The following is a 13,015-nucleotide window of genomic DNA, read 5'->3' as shown; positions in this document are numbered from 1 at the left end:
TTCTTTCCTTTTTTTTCCTGAGCAATATCCATTTTTACCCTTGAGGCTCAGGATGCTTGCTCAGACATCGCCGCCTGTGATCTGTTTTGGAAATTCCCAGATTTAAGTGTCTCCTTTCTACTAAAAATCAGAGTTTATAATACTCCGGCCAATTTGGCTGCCAGTTTGTATTATGTAATAGAGCGCTTGAAGCAATATTTGACTTTTGATTCATAATGTAATCAGTTTTGCCAAACATTTTTTGAATGAAGAACTTATGATTAGTTTACGTTACTATGTTCAATGCAGAACTTTTAAAATATGTATTACTATGTTTTATGTGTTTTGTATACAGTAACTCACAGTTTGATAGCCAACTATACAGATAGTAGCCACTGCAGAGTCAGTCATGAAGCCACTACCATAACAGTTGTGGAAAGTTAAATTATTAAGTTACAAGTTGCAAACTTAATTTTGTTGATAATACCAGTGATAATTTTACTGATGTGAAATTGTACTAGAAAGTACTTTGCTCCAAGTTACTAGAATTTGAATGCACGTGGTTATGTTCAACACCAAAATGAAGATAATTTTTTTGAGGACAGTTTGGATGCTATGGCAATCCAAATCTAGCTGGCAAATTGACTTCCAGTCCTTAATTTGGGGTTAATTTTGCTGCAGAGCTAAAGCATTCACATAGAGTAATGTTAATGCGCGTATTCTGTTAATGTGCCAGTGTATAAATTCTGGCAGATGTGGATTGGGCAGACTGTTTTGCATTCTTTGGTTAACTAATAGAGTTTGGCTAGGTAGGAGGTCAAAGGGACTACAGTGAACTTTGTTTATAAAGCAGAATGCTGAGAGAGGATGCTGAAGCTGCAAATGGACTCTGTCATCAGCCTTCTTCCACATTCAGTTAGTAATTTTTGTTGTCTTAGTATTACTCCATTGTTTCTATTCCAGCCTTTCTCAATCAATAGAAGACATATGTAAGAAAACTTTTACAACAAATGAGCAATCATCTAAGATATAGTAGTCTAGGTAGATTATTATCTACTGTCATGTTTTCAGGGCTGATGGTATGTTTGACTTTATCTAAGAATCTGGTGGAACTGTAGTCCTGAATGTAGAAAAAGATGCAAGAATGCTGATGTGACTAATTTCCTGGTGTACCATGTCCAGTGGAGTTTTATGTAGGATTAGAATATCCCTTTTTAGTAATTTATAGATTACTGTAAATCTGCATGTTGCATTTGAGAAAATGAAAACGTATTTCCGGCCCTGAAGAGCTCAATCTGACACATATTGTGTTTCACTGGGAGTCATAGGAGCATTCTTAAAGTTACATATGTTTGACAGAAATGACATTTTAGGTGCCAGCTTTGTAAATAATGCTGTTTGGGCTGTTTGGTTGAAGAAGGTAGTGTGACATGTGCACACACACAGAGGAATAAAAAGCATTAATCCATTAATCTTGGACATCCTCCCCCCCCCCTTTTGATATATGGATTTATTTCTGCAGTATGTTTTTTCAACATTGACAGTTTTGTTTTAGTGTAGGCTTACAGGAATGGAAGTTAATATTTTTTCTTTGTCTTTCTTTTTTTTTCGTTTTTAGTCACCAGATCAAATCTTTACAGTATAGCAGCACAGGAGATGTCATTCTTGTTGTGTCTGGTAACTCTCAGGCAAAAGTTCTTGACAGAGATGGCTTCCCAGTAATGGAATGCATAAAAGGAGACCAATACATTGTGGATATGACAAACACAAAGGTAAAGTCAGAAACTTGTTGAATGCCAGAAGACTGACAGTAGAGTGTATTTTTGTTCTTAATGAGAAACCTCATGAAGTTCAGTAAGAAAGAATGCAAAGCTCTGATTCTGGGATGTGACAGCTTTGTGTATTGATACATGCTGGATGCTGTGGGACATCCAGCCATGGAGGTTTTCAAGACCCAGCTAGACAAAGTGATGACTGACCTGATCTGGTGTTGAGTGTAATCTGACTTTGAGCAGCAAGTTGACTGAGGTGAATGCAGGAGGTCTCTTACAATTAACGTTTCTACTGTTCTGAAAAAAATTATTTATTTAAAAGTGTACCTTGTAAAAGTTGTCCACTTCCCCCATGCCCTTGTCCAACTAGCCAAAAAAAAAAAAGTGTTAGTCTTCTACCCTCCATTCTTTTGCTGATATAATTCACCTTTTTCAAGGCAGGGGTTGGAGGTTGTTACTTTTGTTGCTTGCATGCCTGAGTACAAGACTAACAAGCAACAATGTGTATATTTTCAAGGTAGTTCAAAATGCAGATGGAAAAGAGCTGATTCATAGTTCTGAACAGTTGGCTGGGTTTTGACCATTTTCTCTTTTATTTCCACAAACTATAAGAGTCAAGGGTTCTGTTTACACAGGTGATTTAAATTCTGGTCAGTTATTTAAATAGCCTAAGCCTAAAAAGTAATGATAAAATCTACTGCTCAAACTGATGAGGAAGTTGATTTGTTTATTGCTTGTAAAGTATATTGCCAGATAACTAGGCTAAATGCTGTTCTTGTCGGATGACTATTTCTTTTGGCTAGTGAAATGTGTATAAAACAATCAAATAGTAACATCTGCTTTAGTTCTTGTTTACTTAAAAATAATTCAGATTTTCTTTTTCTTGTAAATGTCTACTGTTTCAGTGTATTGTGGTCCAGTAGTCAAACTGCTACAATATTTGTCATGTCACCCCATTACCTTTTCAGTTTTTATCTTCTTATTTGTGCTTAAAGAAAACTGAAATGTTTCCAGAATTGCAGGAGTGGTCTCTAAATTTTTTTTCAAATGTAGCCAATGGGCATGTGCCTTTACTGCAAAGAACTAAAGCCAACTGGACAATGACATCTTGTATTCAGTCACCAGAATGGCAATTGCTTACTTTGGATAAGAACCTCAGCTTCTGTTTTTCCATCCTAAACAAACAAGGCTGACTACTCAATTTGCTATTTCTAATCTTTTATGAAAAACTTACCTGAGGTTAAATCCATCTTGACTCTTGAATTCTGTTTCCTCTGGTTTCTCCAGCAGGGTCGTTGGCTAATGTAGTTTGGCATTGAGTGTGTATAGTGTGTCATCCCGGTAATTCTTGTTTCCTGTATTTTTATTGCAACAATTTGCATGACACCGTGCTGGTGCATATTGTTTCATCCATTCTCTGCATTACAGTTCTCCCAAGAGAAAAAGGGGAGGTATGATTCCATGCCATTTTCTGGAAGAAAAAAATAGAAGAATGGTGGAAGTTTTATAATGAAAACAAGCATGAAAAACAAGGATGAAATGGACTAGAGTACATAAAATCTGTTAAATCATTGTGATGTTGGTGAACTGCTGATGTGGTCAGAAGGGTTTAATTTGGCCCTCTGCTTTCATATGATTCCAGTTGAAGAATTTGGAGTAAAACTTATAAAACCTCCTAAGACGTCTTATAAAACCTTGTAAACCCCTTTTTGCTTTATTTCCTTAGGGTCACACAGCAATGCTCAATTCAGGCTGTTGGCATCCAAAAATAAAGGAAGAATTTTTGACGTGTTCTAATGATGGGTGAGTATTGAGGTCTATCTTTGTCAAAATTGTTTTGATGGGGTTGTTTGGCTTTTGTGTTTTAATGTTGTGCCCTAATTTGCTTTAAATATCATCCTTTTAAATCTTGAGCAAGTGCTCAGGACAATGTTGGGTGAAATCTGGAAGTAAAAATTTTATTTCTTTCAGCTATAGATGATGTAGTCATACACAAGTCTGTGGGGCCAGATGACATCCACCTGAGAGTAGTAAAGAAACCAGTGGAAGTGTTCACCAAGCCCTTTTCTATCATTTTGAGCACTTATCAGCAATCCTGGCTAACTGAGGAGGTCCCAATTGACTGGAGGTTAGCAAATGTGAGGGAACTACAGGGCAGTTAGCCTAACCTCAGTGCTGTGGAAGGTTACAGAGCAGATTGTCTTGAGTGCTATCATGTGGCACTTGCAGGATAAGCAGGTGATCAAGCCCAGCCAGCATGGGTTTAGGAAAGGTCCTGCCTGTCGAACCTGATCTTCTAGGACAAGGTGGCCCACTTAGTGAATGAAGAAAAAAACATGTGGATGTTGTCTGTCTACACTTTAGTAAAGCCTTTGACCCCATTTCCCTTAGAATTCTCCTGGAGAAACTTGCTGCTTGTGGCTTGGACAGGTGCACTCTCTGCTGGGTTTAAAACTGAGTGGATGGCTGGGCCAAAAGAATTGTGGTGAATGGAGTGAAATCCAGTTTGTGGCCAGTCACAAGTGGTGTCCCCAGGGCTCAGTGCTGGGGCTGGTTGTGTTTAATATAGTTCTCAGTGATCTGGATTGAGGGCACCTTCAATAAGTTTGCACATGACACCAAATTGGGCAGGAGTGTTTATCTGGTTGAAGGAAGGAAGGCTTTGCATAGGGATGTGGACAGGCTGGATTGATGGGCCCAGGTAAACTCTATAAGACTTAATAAGCCCAAATGCCAGGTCCTACACTTCAGTCACATCCACCCCATGCAATGCTATAGGCCTGGAGAAGAGTGACTGGAAAGCTGCCCAGTGGAAAAAAAGCAGGGAAGTGATTGCCCGCCTGTACTCTGTGCTGGTGAGGCTGCACCTGGAGTCCTGTGTTCAGTTTTAGGCCTCTCACTATAAGAAAGACATTGAGGGTCTGGAGTGCGTCCAGAGAAGAGCAACGAAGCTGGTGAAGAATCTGGAGCACAAGTCCTAGGAGGAGCAGCTGAGTGAACTGGGTTTATTTATTCTGGAGGAAAGGAACCTGAGGGGAGATTTCATCACTGTGTACAACTGCGTGAAAGGAGGTTATGGTGAGGCAGGTGTTGGTCTATTCTCCCAAGTCACGAGTGATAGGATGAGAGGAACTGGACTGAAGTTGTGCCAGAGAAGGTTTATGTTGGATATTAGGAAAAAATTTCTTTACCTAAAGGGTTGTCAAGCACTGAAACAGGCTGCCCAGGTAAGTAGTGGGAGTCCCCATCCCTGGAGGTATTTAAGATGGTGCTTAGGGAAATGATTTAGTGGTGGACTTGGCAATGATAGGTTAAGGGTTGGACTATGATCTTAAAGATTTTTTCCAACCTAAATGATTTGGAGAACACGGCATGATAATCACCTCTTTTCACTCGCTGGTTATGCTGTGATTGATGCAGCCCAGGATGTGTTTTGCCCTCTTGGCTGCTAGGATGCTGCTGACTCATGTTGAGCCTCCTGCACTAAGGTAGGAGTCTGAATGGGGGGGGGGTCATCTGATTATGACATTGTCTAATGAGCTTAGGAAAACTTAATTCCAAGAGATAAATAAGTGTTGTTTTCATTAGTTTATATGTAAAAATATATGTTTCATTAGTAAATGACAGCATTTGTTGGTGTTATACAGTATCAGAATTTCTGATTTTTTTTTTTTTTGCTGATGGGTCTTGCCAATACTTTTATAACATTGAAGAATGCTCAAGTAGAAACGTGACTTTAAATAAGTTAATATACTGTCTAGTGATTTTTGAGTGAGAAAAAATAACTGCTGTAAGGTTGCTTTACTGTCATAATTTCAGAGACTATTTGCTGAGCAAAGTAAATTAGTATAGGTTTCAGGGCATGAGAGATAATTGAGAATTGTTCTTGATTTGTGCTTAAAGGAAACAGGTTTTCTGAATTTCAAGTAAAAGCAATTTAAAATTTCAATTTATACTAAGCATTCTAGAAACCAGGAATTTTATAAATTTTAGTGATTATTCTGCATTTGGCACAAAATGTGTTTATAGAGGTGAATGAATGATACAAATGTCTATCTATCTTCCTTTCAAATTTTTTTACATTTATAGAGTATTTGCACCTGATCCTTTTGTGTTGAAAGACTATATTTCATTGATTTGTAAAGCTGGCTTTTTTATTTTTTATTTGAATGTGTTTGCCAATTATGGCATGCTTGTAGAAATATGAAATTGTTGAAAAGTCTATGTGAAAGCTTGGTTTTTGTTGTATGCAAAACAAACAAAACAACTATAACAAAACTTGAGCTTTCTAAGCAGCAGCCTTATCAGTTCAGACCAAAGGACTGACAGTCTTTAGTCTAGAGAGAAGAGGCCTAAATGGGGGTAGGATGTGATTGGAGTCTGCAGAATGTTCAAGATGGTAGGTGAGCTGAATGTGGAACTTTTGTTCACCAAAAGCTGTTATACTAAGAGCGCATCTGTTGAAAGTGGCTAGAGTTGAGTTTAAAACTAATAAAATGAAATACTTTTTTTGGATATTGTCCAAATATATTCAGTCTGTGTTTTTGTTTTTTTTTGTTATCCAAGGTTGTGGAGACAGGTTTAAAAAGGGATGAGAAAAATTCATATTTAGAAGGTGTAAGACCCAGCTCCAGCTGTCCTGCCCTGTAGGGGGCTGAGGGGAGATGATCCTTTTGAATCTTAGCTTGCAGCAAAGAAAGTGAACACAATTGTTTTGGGGGTTGTCTCAAAATTTCAGTATTTACTTTGAACACAGTTATGAAAACTTACAAAAATACTTGGCAAAAGTTTTTTTACAAATATGAGTGGCTCAAATACAGTAAAGGTCAGCAAAAAATGCTGATAGGAGGTAGTTTTTGAAGAGAAGGTAAGAACAGAGAGAGAAAAAGAGAAAATAAGAGGGAAAAATAGAATAAAACTGAAAGATCACCAATTCCTTGGGTCTAAAGGTGGTTTTGGCTTCTAATCTTAAGAACTTGATTGTGGTCCAAAGAGTGATGGGTGTGCACATATGTGCTTTTTGGCACCCCTTAGATTAGATAAAATTCTGTTCCTTATTGCACAGAGGAGCGGTCTCACTGGACTTGTGTAGTATCTCCGCTTGGACACTTCTGGAGGTAGCACAGGTATAGTGAAGGCTCCAGGACTGGGTCTAGAAGTTTAGGCATCACTTGCCGTTCAAAAGACTCGGGATAACCACTGCTCGAATGCTCTGGCCACGCAGGTGCGATCAGGCTTTGGGGGTCGCTTATAGTGCAAAAGACCCTCTCTCCCAGTTAACAGTTGCTTGAATCGCTTGGACATGCAAGTGCAGTCAGGTTTTCCAGCCCAGGCAGAGTGATTCAGCAGTTTTTTTGCCTGCTCACGAGGCACAAAGCCAAACCCCTCCCTTCTTTAACCACACATTCCACACGTTCCAGCCACTGGGGCAGCAAAATGTTAAACTGTCAAAAGCTTTAAGCACATACAGTAAAACTGTTTAAGCCATACAAACAAATAACCTGAGCTTCACAGAAGGGCTCATAAACAGATAGGAAATGCAATAGGCATTATAAATGTCTTTACATAATATTTGTGGATAATGAGGGGGAATGAAGGGAATAAACCATAATGACCGGGCTTGGTCAGCATTATTACTGCTGTGGACAAAGACTGAGTAAAGGGCTAAATGAGTCTATGTTCAGATTTAGTCAGATATTTTGTTTTTACATGTTCTTCAGTTACAGTTAATAATTAAGACTGGATTTTATGCAGTACTACTCTTGGAAATGTAGCATGTGGATTGTTCTCAGCTATAATTTTTTGCAGTGGTGTTATATTTAGAGTCGATGTGGTTTTCAGGCAAGTAGGTTAATTGCTAGTACAGTCTCCTCTCTTGAGGAAGGCATTGAGATAAAACTCAGTATATCTTTATGTGGCTTTGGTACACAGATTTCAGGTGAGAACATTTTGTCTAGTTTTTTAAAAATAATACAATTTTCCAGTCCTGAATCAACCTTTCTGCACGCTAGGAGACCTGCCTGTAACCAATGTTGACATTCCTGACATTATACATGGATCTGATTTGGCATTCACAGTCCTTGACATATTCCTCTCTGTCATACTTTATCAAGAAGATCCATTTCCATAAGAGAAGAAATGAAAAAGTTCACAGTATTAGACATCAGAGGAAAATGTGAAATCAAACTACTACTTATCTCATTTTTTTTTTTTATCCTGACACTGCACTACTGCTCTTGTGTACAGTGAAAAGCTCTGGAAATTTTGCAGTAAATTTCTGCTAGTTATGTTATAAAATTTGTACTGAGCGTTGATGTATGATCAAGTTACTTGAGTTATAGTGAATGCTCTGGAACTTTTAGTAGTGAATTTGGTGCCATCTGTAGCTCTGTATGTTGAGATTTAATCCACACATTGGAAAAAGTACTGCCACAATTGGCATGTGTGGAGGACAGCTAACACTGAACACCAAAATGGAACTCATTGGTTGGGTTAGTCCTGAGTATATGGGTATATGAGAATGTAACCAGTGTTGCCTTGAGTAGGCATGATGGAAGGTTGAAGATGTTCCAATTTTTCTGGCTTTAGTCTCTGTTGAACATCACACAGAACACTAAAGCAAGGCTAGTGGCTCTTAAGCCGGGACTTCTGCACTCGGTGTGAGTATTTCTGTGTGAAGAGCTTCTGTGGACTCCAGTCCTGGTTGCCATAACCAACAGATATTTTTAATGATGCTTGCAAGAAAAGTTTTAAGGGTTTTCAGTGTATCATCTATGAGTTTGGAAGCTGCAGAAAGTAACCGTTGAAGCATGTGTGTCAGTTTCCTTGAGGCATACTGAAGAGCAGTCTAAAGTTGAAGAAGAGGACACGGGAGCTCCTGAGGGATGTTAATGTACTGTTAAACCTTAATCCTTATGTTCTGTGCTTCTAGCTAACATTTACACCACCTCTAGAGCAAACAGACATTCGTAAACTGAATGTTAGAACAATTTGCAAATTGTGGAGTACGTTTTTTTCTCTCTACTGCATCATTTGCATCGTCTTTCTCTTCAGTAAAATGGTTTTCACTTGCATAGACCTTAAAAATAATGTAAGAAAAGAACATTATTTTCTGTTTGGTATATTGAAAGGAGGATTTTTCATAATGTGTAAAGAAGTTAAAAAGCAAACTTTGCAAGTGGACTTGTAGATTCAAAGGAAAATAACACATTTTAAATGTGTTTTAAATAAATACTTTTAGTATCTTTTAAATTCATATTTCTTTTTCTTTTTCTGTTAACCCAGTATAACTAATTCTTACTTGGGGATAGTCTTTACTTGCACTGGACAGTTTCTTTTGATTCTGGATGATGAAGACTGTAGTAGTATCATATACCAAAAAGTAACTCAAATGAAGGCTCTTAGAATTGCTGTTGTAAAAGAGTTCTTTTGAGATGGTCCATTTCTTGTGATTTATTCGTAACATTCAAATTTGCTCTATATTTAAAAAAAATAAATCTTCGAAGTAGGTTTTGACTATAATGTATTCTAACTTGTGATTGTTAGGTTATTTGTAAATTTATTACTTCAGACTGCAGGTACATATGGTCACCAGCAGGGAGTCTCAGTGTGTTTTGTATGACTGTTCAAGGACACAATGTTGAACTCAGAGAAGACTACAAAAGAAAAGGACAGTTTCTTCTGTCTCCTGTATGAAAGAAAGAGAAGCTGGTCAGCTCATAGACTGGAATGAGCCAGACCCTAGGCCAGGCAGTTACAGAATAAGTCTAAAAACTCCTGTTGTTAATTTGTGTAAGTTCACGTCCTCTTATGCAGTTGTCAGTGAATGCATATAATTTACAGTAGCTCACTTCATTTTGTTTTGCTTAAAAATATTCCAGATGATGGCTTGTTAAAACATGTAATAACACTGTTTCTTTTTTCCATGTTATAGTAAGGTTTTTTTTCTTTAAAAAGACTTACATTTAAACAAATAGTTTTGTTATTCTTGAATTGCAGTTGAGTAATAATTTTGGGCTTCTACAAATTGTTCGGTTTGTTACATTTTAGTTGCAGAAGAAAGTAAGAAATTTGTCAGTTCTTTAAGCAATCTGGTGTTAACCATAAGTGTATGAAAGGGTAACACTAATATAGACATTTAGCTTTATTTGAATACATATTTTTAACTAGGTTAAATATTATGCATATATTCTTAGAATTGTGTAGTGTCGCTTAAAGCATTCCAGTATTTCAGGTGATTAGAATATAGTTGTATTAAAAGAAAAGATGGACTTAGAAACACAATTGTCTTCTCTATGGGACTGCAGTAATTTTGCCTTAAAAGTTTGCTTTATGGATACAATAATTTCAATTTTCACTCATTTGACTATTGTTAGTTCATAACAGCCTTCCAGTGTTTTTAAAACATACACACAAAGCTCTTTTCAGTATTGGCATTAACCTGATTTAAACTTTCTTCTTGCACAGACTGTCTTTTTTAATTTATGAATATATGTTGCCTAAAACTTTAAATAACAACTATTCCAGAAAGATCAGTCCTTTGTAACTGGACATACTTCTTGCTATTCCAGATAAGGATCAGATGCATTGTGTGATCAAAATAATCTTTGTCTCTTTCATAATGTCTCTACCACATTATTCAAGCCTACCTGGAGCTACACTTACTAGGGCAAGAATCTGATCAATTTATCAGCAGTATGTTGAGCTTCTCTATGGAATTGCAGTGAAGTTTATAGTAAGAGAAATGCAAACATTAACACATTGCCTACAAGTGAAAGAAAATTTTGAACGTGGACAACTTTTTAAAGTGTTCTCCATTCTGGAAATACACTTGAGCAGATTGACCTAAAAAAATAACATGTGTTTTAAGATGTAACTACTTGTTTATGTAATTCCAAAATATCATTGAATGTCTGTGTTAAAACAAAGGAGGAAAAGGAAATGGATAATACTGGTTTTGTTATTTGGATATTTTCTTATCTCAAATGTGATAGGTAGTGCTGTATGAATAAGCAAAAGTGCTCTGTGATATTAAAGATTCCAGCAACAGGTGTTCTATGTCCCTGCTTTCATATATGTTTTCCTGTTAGAAGTAGAATTGCAGCCAAACTTGAAATTTAGCAGTCCTGAACTTTATGATTTGTCGTTGCAGCTAGGGCTGTGGTTGCTGAACAGCTGGTTTACTGTAGAGAATTCCTTTCATGAGTCTTCCTTCTCTTACTTTCTACTAAGTTAGTGTTCGTACTCTTTAAAAGGTATCTTAGAGGACATGGGCTGTCATCACCAAATGACCTCCATAATAAGTTATTTTGGAATAAATTTTGCATCAGGGTAGAACTATCTCCAGTTAAATAGGTGGAGTTATTTCAGTGAAGTAGTTTTAAATCTTCAGAATAAAATTTTATGTTTAAGGTACAATTCAATGTACTTTAGTCAAATATGTTTCAAATATGAAGGAACTCTGTGTGACAAGGTGTTAAATGGGTTTTCTACTGTTTAGGAAATATTCTCTGTGTTGTACTGAAAAAGAAAGGGACCGATTTCTGTCACATGTGGTGTAAATCAGAAAAAATGATGACCATAGTGTTCAGAAAGAAAAGGTGAATATGTTCTTAAAATTCTTCATTTTGGGTTTAAAACTATGAACTGTTTGATAATGATAGCTTAAATACCTTTTTAAATGGAAGAGTTGAAAATAAGCTTAATTAAATTTGCAAATAAGATTTATACTTTCAAGCATGCAAAATAAAATTAATGAAGTATGAGTGATATAGATACTAGTTTTGTATTAGTTCTATCTAACAGCAAGGAAGCATTGCTGTTTACAACCCAATTTTCTGTCTTTTAGGATGCTTGTTATGTCCTAGACAGAATACTATGTGTAGGGGCTTTTGGAATTTGATACATTTGAGTAAACGATGCCATTCCACGTTTACTTTTATCTAAGCTTCCTTTCACCTTTTATATGTTTACAAGTTCTGTCCCATAACCAGGTTCGCTTCTAGAACAGCTGCTGTCTTGTCTCTCTCCTATGAGTTGCCTCTTTTGATATGCCTGTGTCAGTAATGGCTATCAGCATATGATTTCTCCTTCATGATTGTTGTTTTCTAGCCAGTGTTCCTTTAGTTATGTCTGGAGCTGGATAAAGGCTTCATAGCTTGACAAAAGAGATATGAACAAGGTCTGGAATAGTATTGCTGAAGGTGGCCAGCAGTCAGTTTTCCTGACATAGAGCATTCAGTTATTCTTCCTCCCATGATGCCATTCTTCTTGTCTTGATCTGGCACACTCCCTTCAGCTCAGATGATTCTGTTTTCATTCAGTTGATGAATAAGCTGTAGAGCCTGGTACCCTACTACAGCTCACGTACTTGCTCCTTAGAGATATATATATATATATTTTTCCCCATGGTAGTATCTTCCCACTAAAGTGTAGTGTTTGGTATCTCCAGCCTGCTTGCCTGTGCACTGTGTGGACAGCTCCACTGGCTGTGAGACTGGGATTACATGGCATTTGTCCTGGATTTATAGAACCTAATCTTCTGATTATATACTGTCTACTCACTCTAGGTTGATAGCTTTGCAGTATCAACTGATTACACTTTAAATGAATACAATCCTGGAGTTTGTCTGAACTCTGGGATAGCTTGGTTGAAAACTGGAGAACTGAAGCTGTCATTTTACTTTTCATGAATAATTTAAGTATCAGTAATACTGTGCATATGAAAACATATGTGAAAGTGGAATCTGGACTTTCCAGTTCAGTGTATAAGTGTAGATACATTGTCTTATTATTTGTAGATTTTATGAATAATCTGTTTGAAGAAACAACTTGGTGATTCTGTGATTATATGAAATATGACAATTCAGCTCATTACATATACTGACTCTTTTGTTTATAAGCACAAAACAAACTGTAACACAGAAGAAAGCATTAGGGTATTATTTGCCTTGATGCCTTCAATGTGTTAAATATTTTATGTGTAGTTAATGCAGTTAATACCATTCTGCAGCTTTGAAAACTGCTAAGAGCATTGGGATAGAACTGTCAAGGCTGCTACCAAGATGTTTGTATAAACTTTCATTAGAACCTAACCTTCAATGCTGCTTCTGTCTTCACAAATTTGAAGACTAGTTGGCAAAGCATACGTGAAAATAATTACTAATGTTTCACCTTTATCTGGGAATAATATAAAAATCTTTGTTTAATTGCAAACTCTCAGGCTTGTGCTTTTGTGCAGTTTCTAGATTTGTTATATTTCTTAA

At 36.8% G+C, this 13,015-nt stretch overlaps 1 protein-coding gene across 1 annotated transcript in view; it reads left to right on the top strand.

The window, feature by feature from the left end:
- The window catches only part of WDR70 (WD repeat domain 70), a 146,930-nt gene that overhangs the window by 48,001 nt on the left and 85,914 nt on the right, over window positions 1-13,015 (top strand). Inside the window, exons 8-9 of the mRNA XM_069880104.1 lie at window positions 1,598-1,751; window positions 3,478-3,554. Coding sequence (XP_069736205.1) covers window positions 1,598-1,751; window positions 3,478-3,554 — 231 coding nt within the window. The remainder of the gene's footprint in view (window positions 1-1,597; window positions 1,752-3,477; window positions 3,555-13,015) is intronic.

Source organism: Phaenicophaeus curvirostris, chromosome Z, assembly GCF_032191515.1.
Source record: "Phaenicophaeus curvirostris isolate KB17595 chromosome Z, BPBGC_Pcur_1.0, whole genome shotgun sequence".
NCBI lineage: Eukaryota > Metazoa > Chordata > Aves > Cuculiformes > Cuculidae > Phaenicophaeus > Phaenicophaeus curvirostris.
Note: the sequence above shows the minus strand (reverse complement) of the source record. Positions and strands in the feature narration are given on the sequence as shown.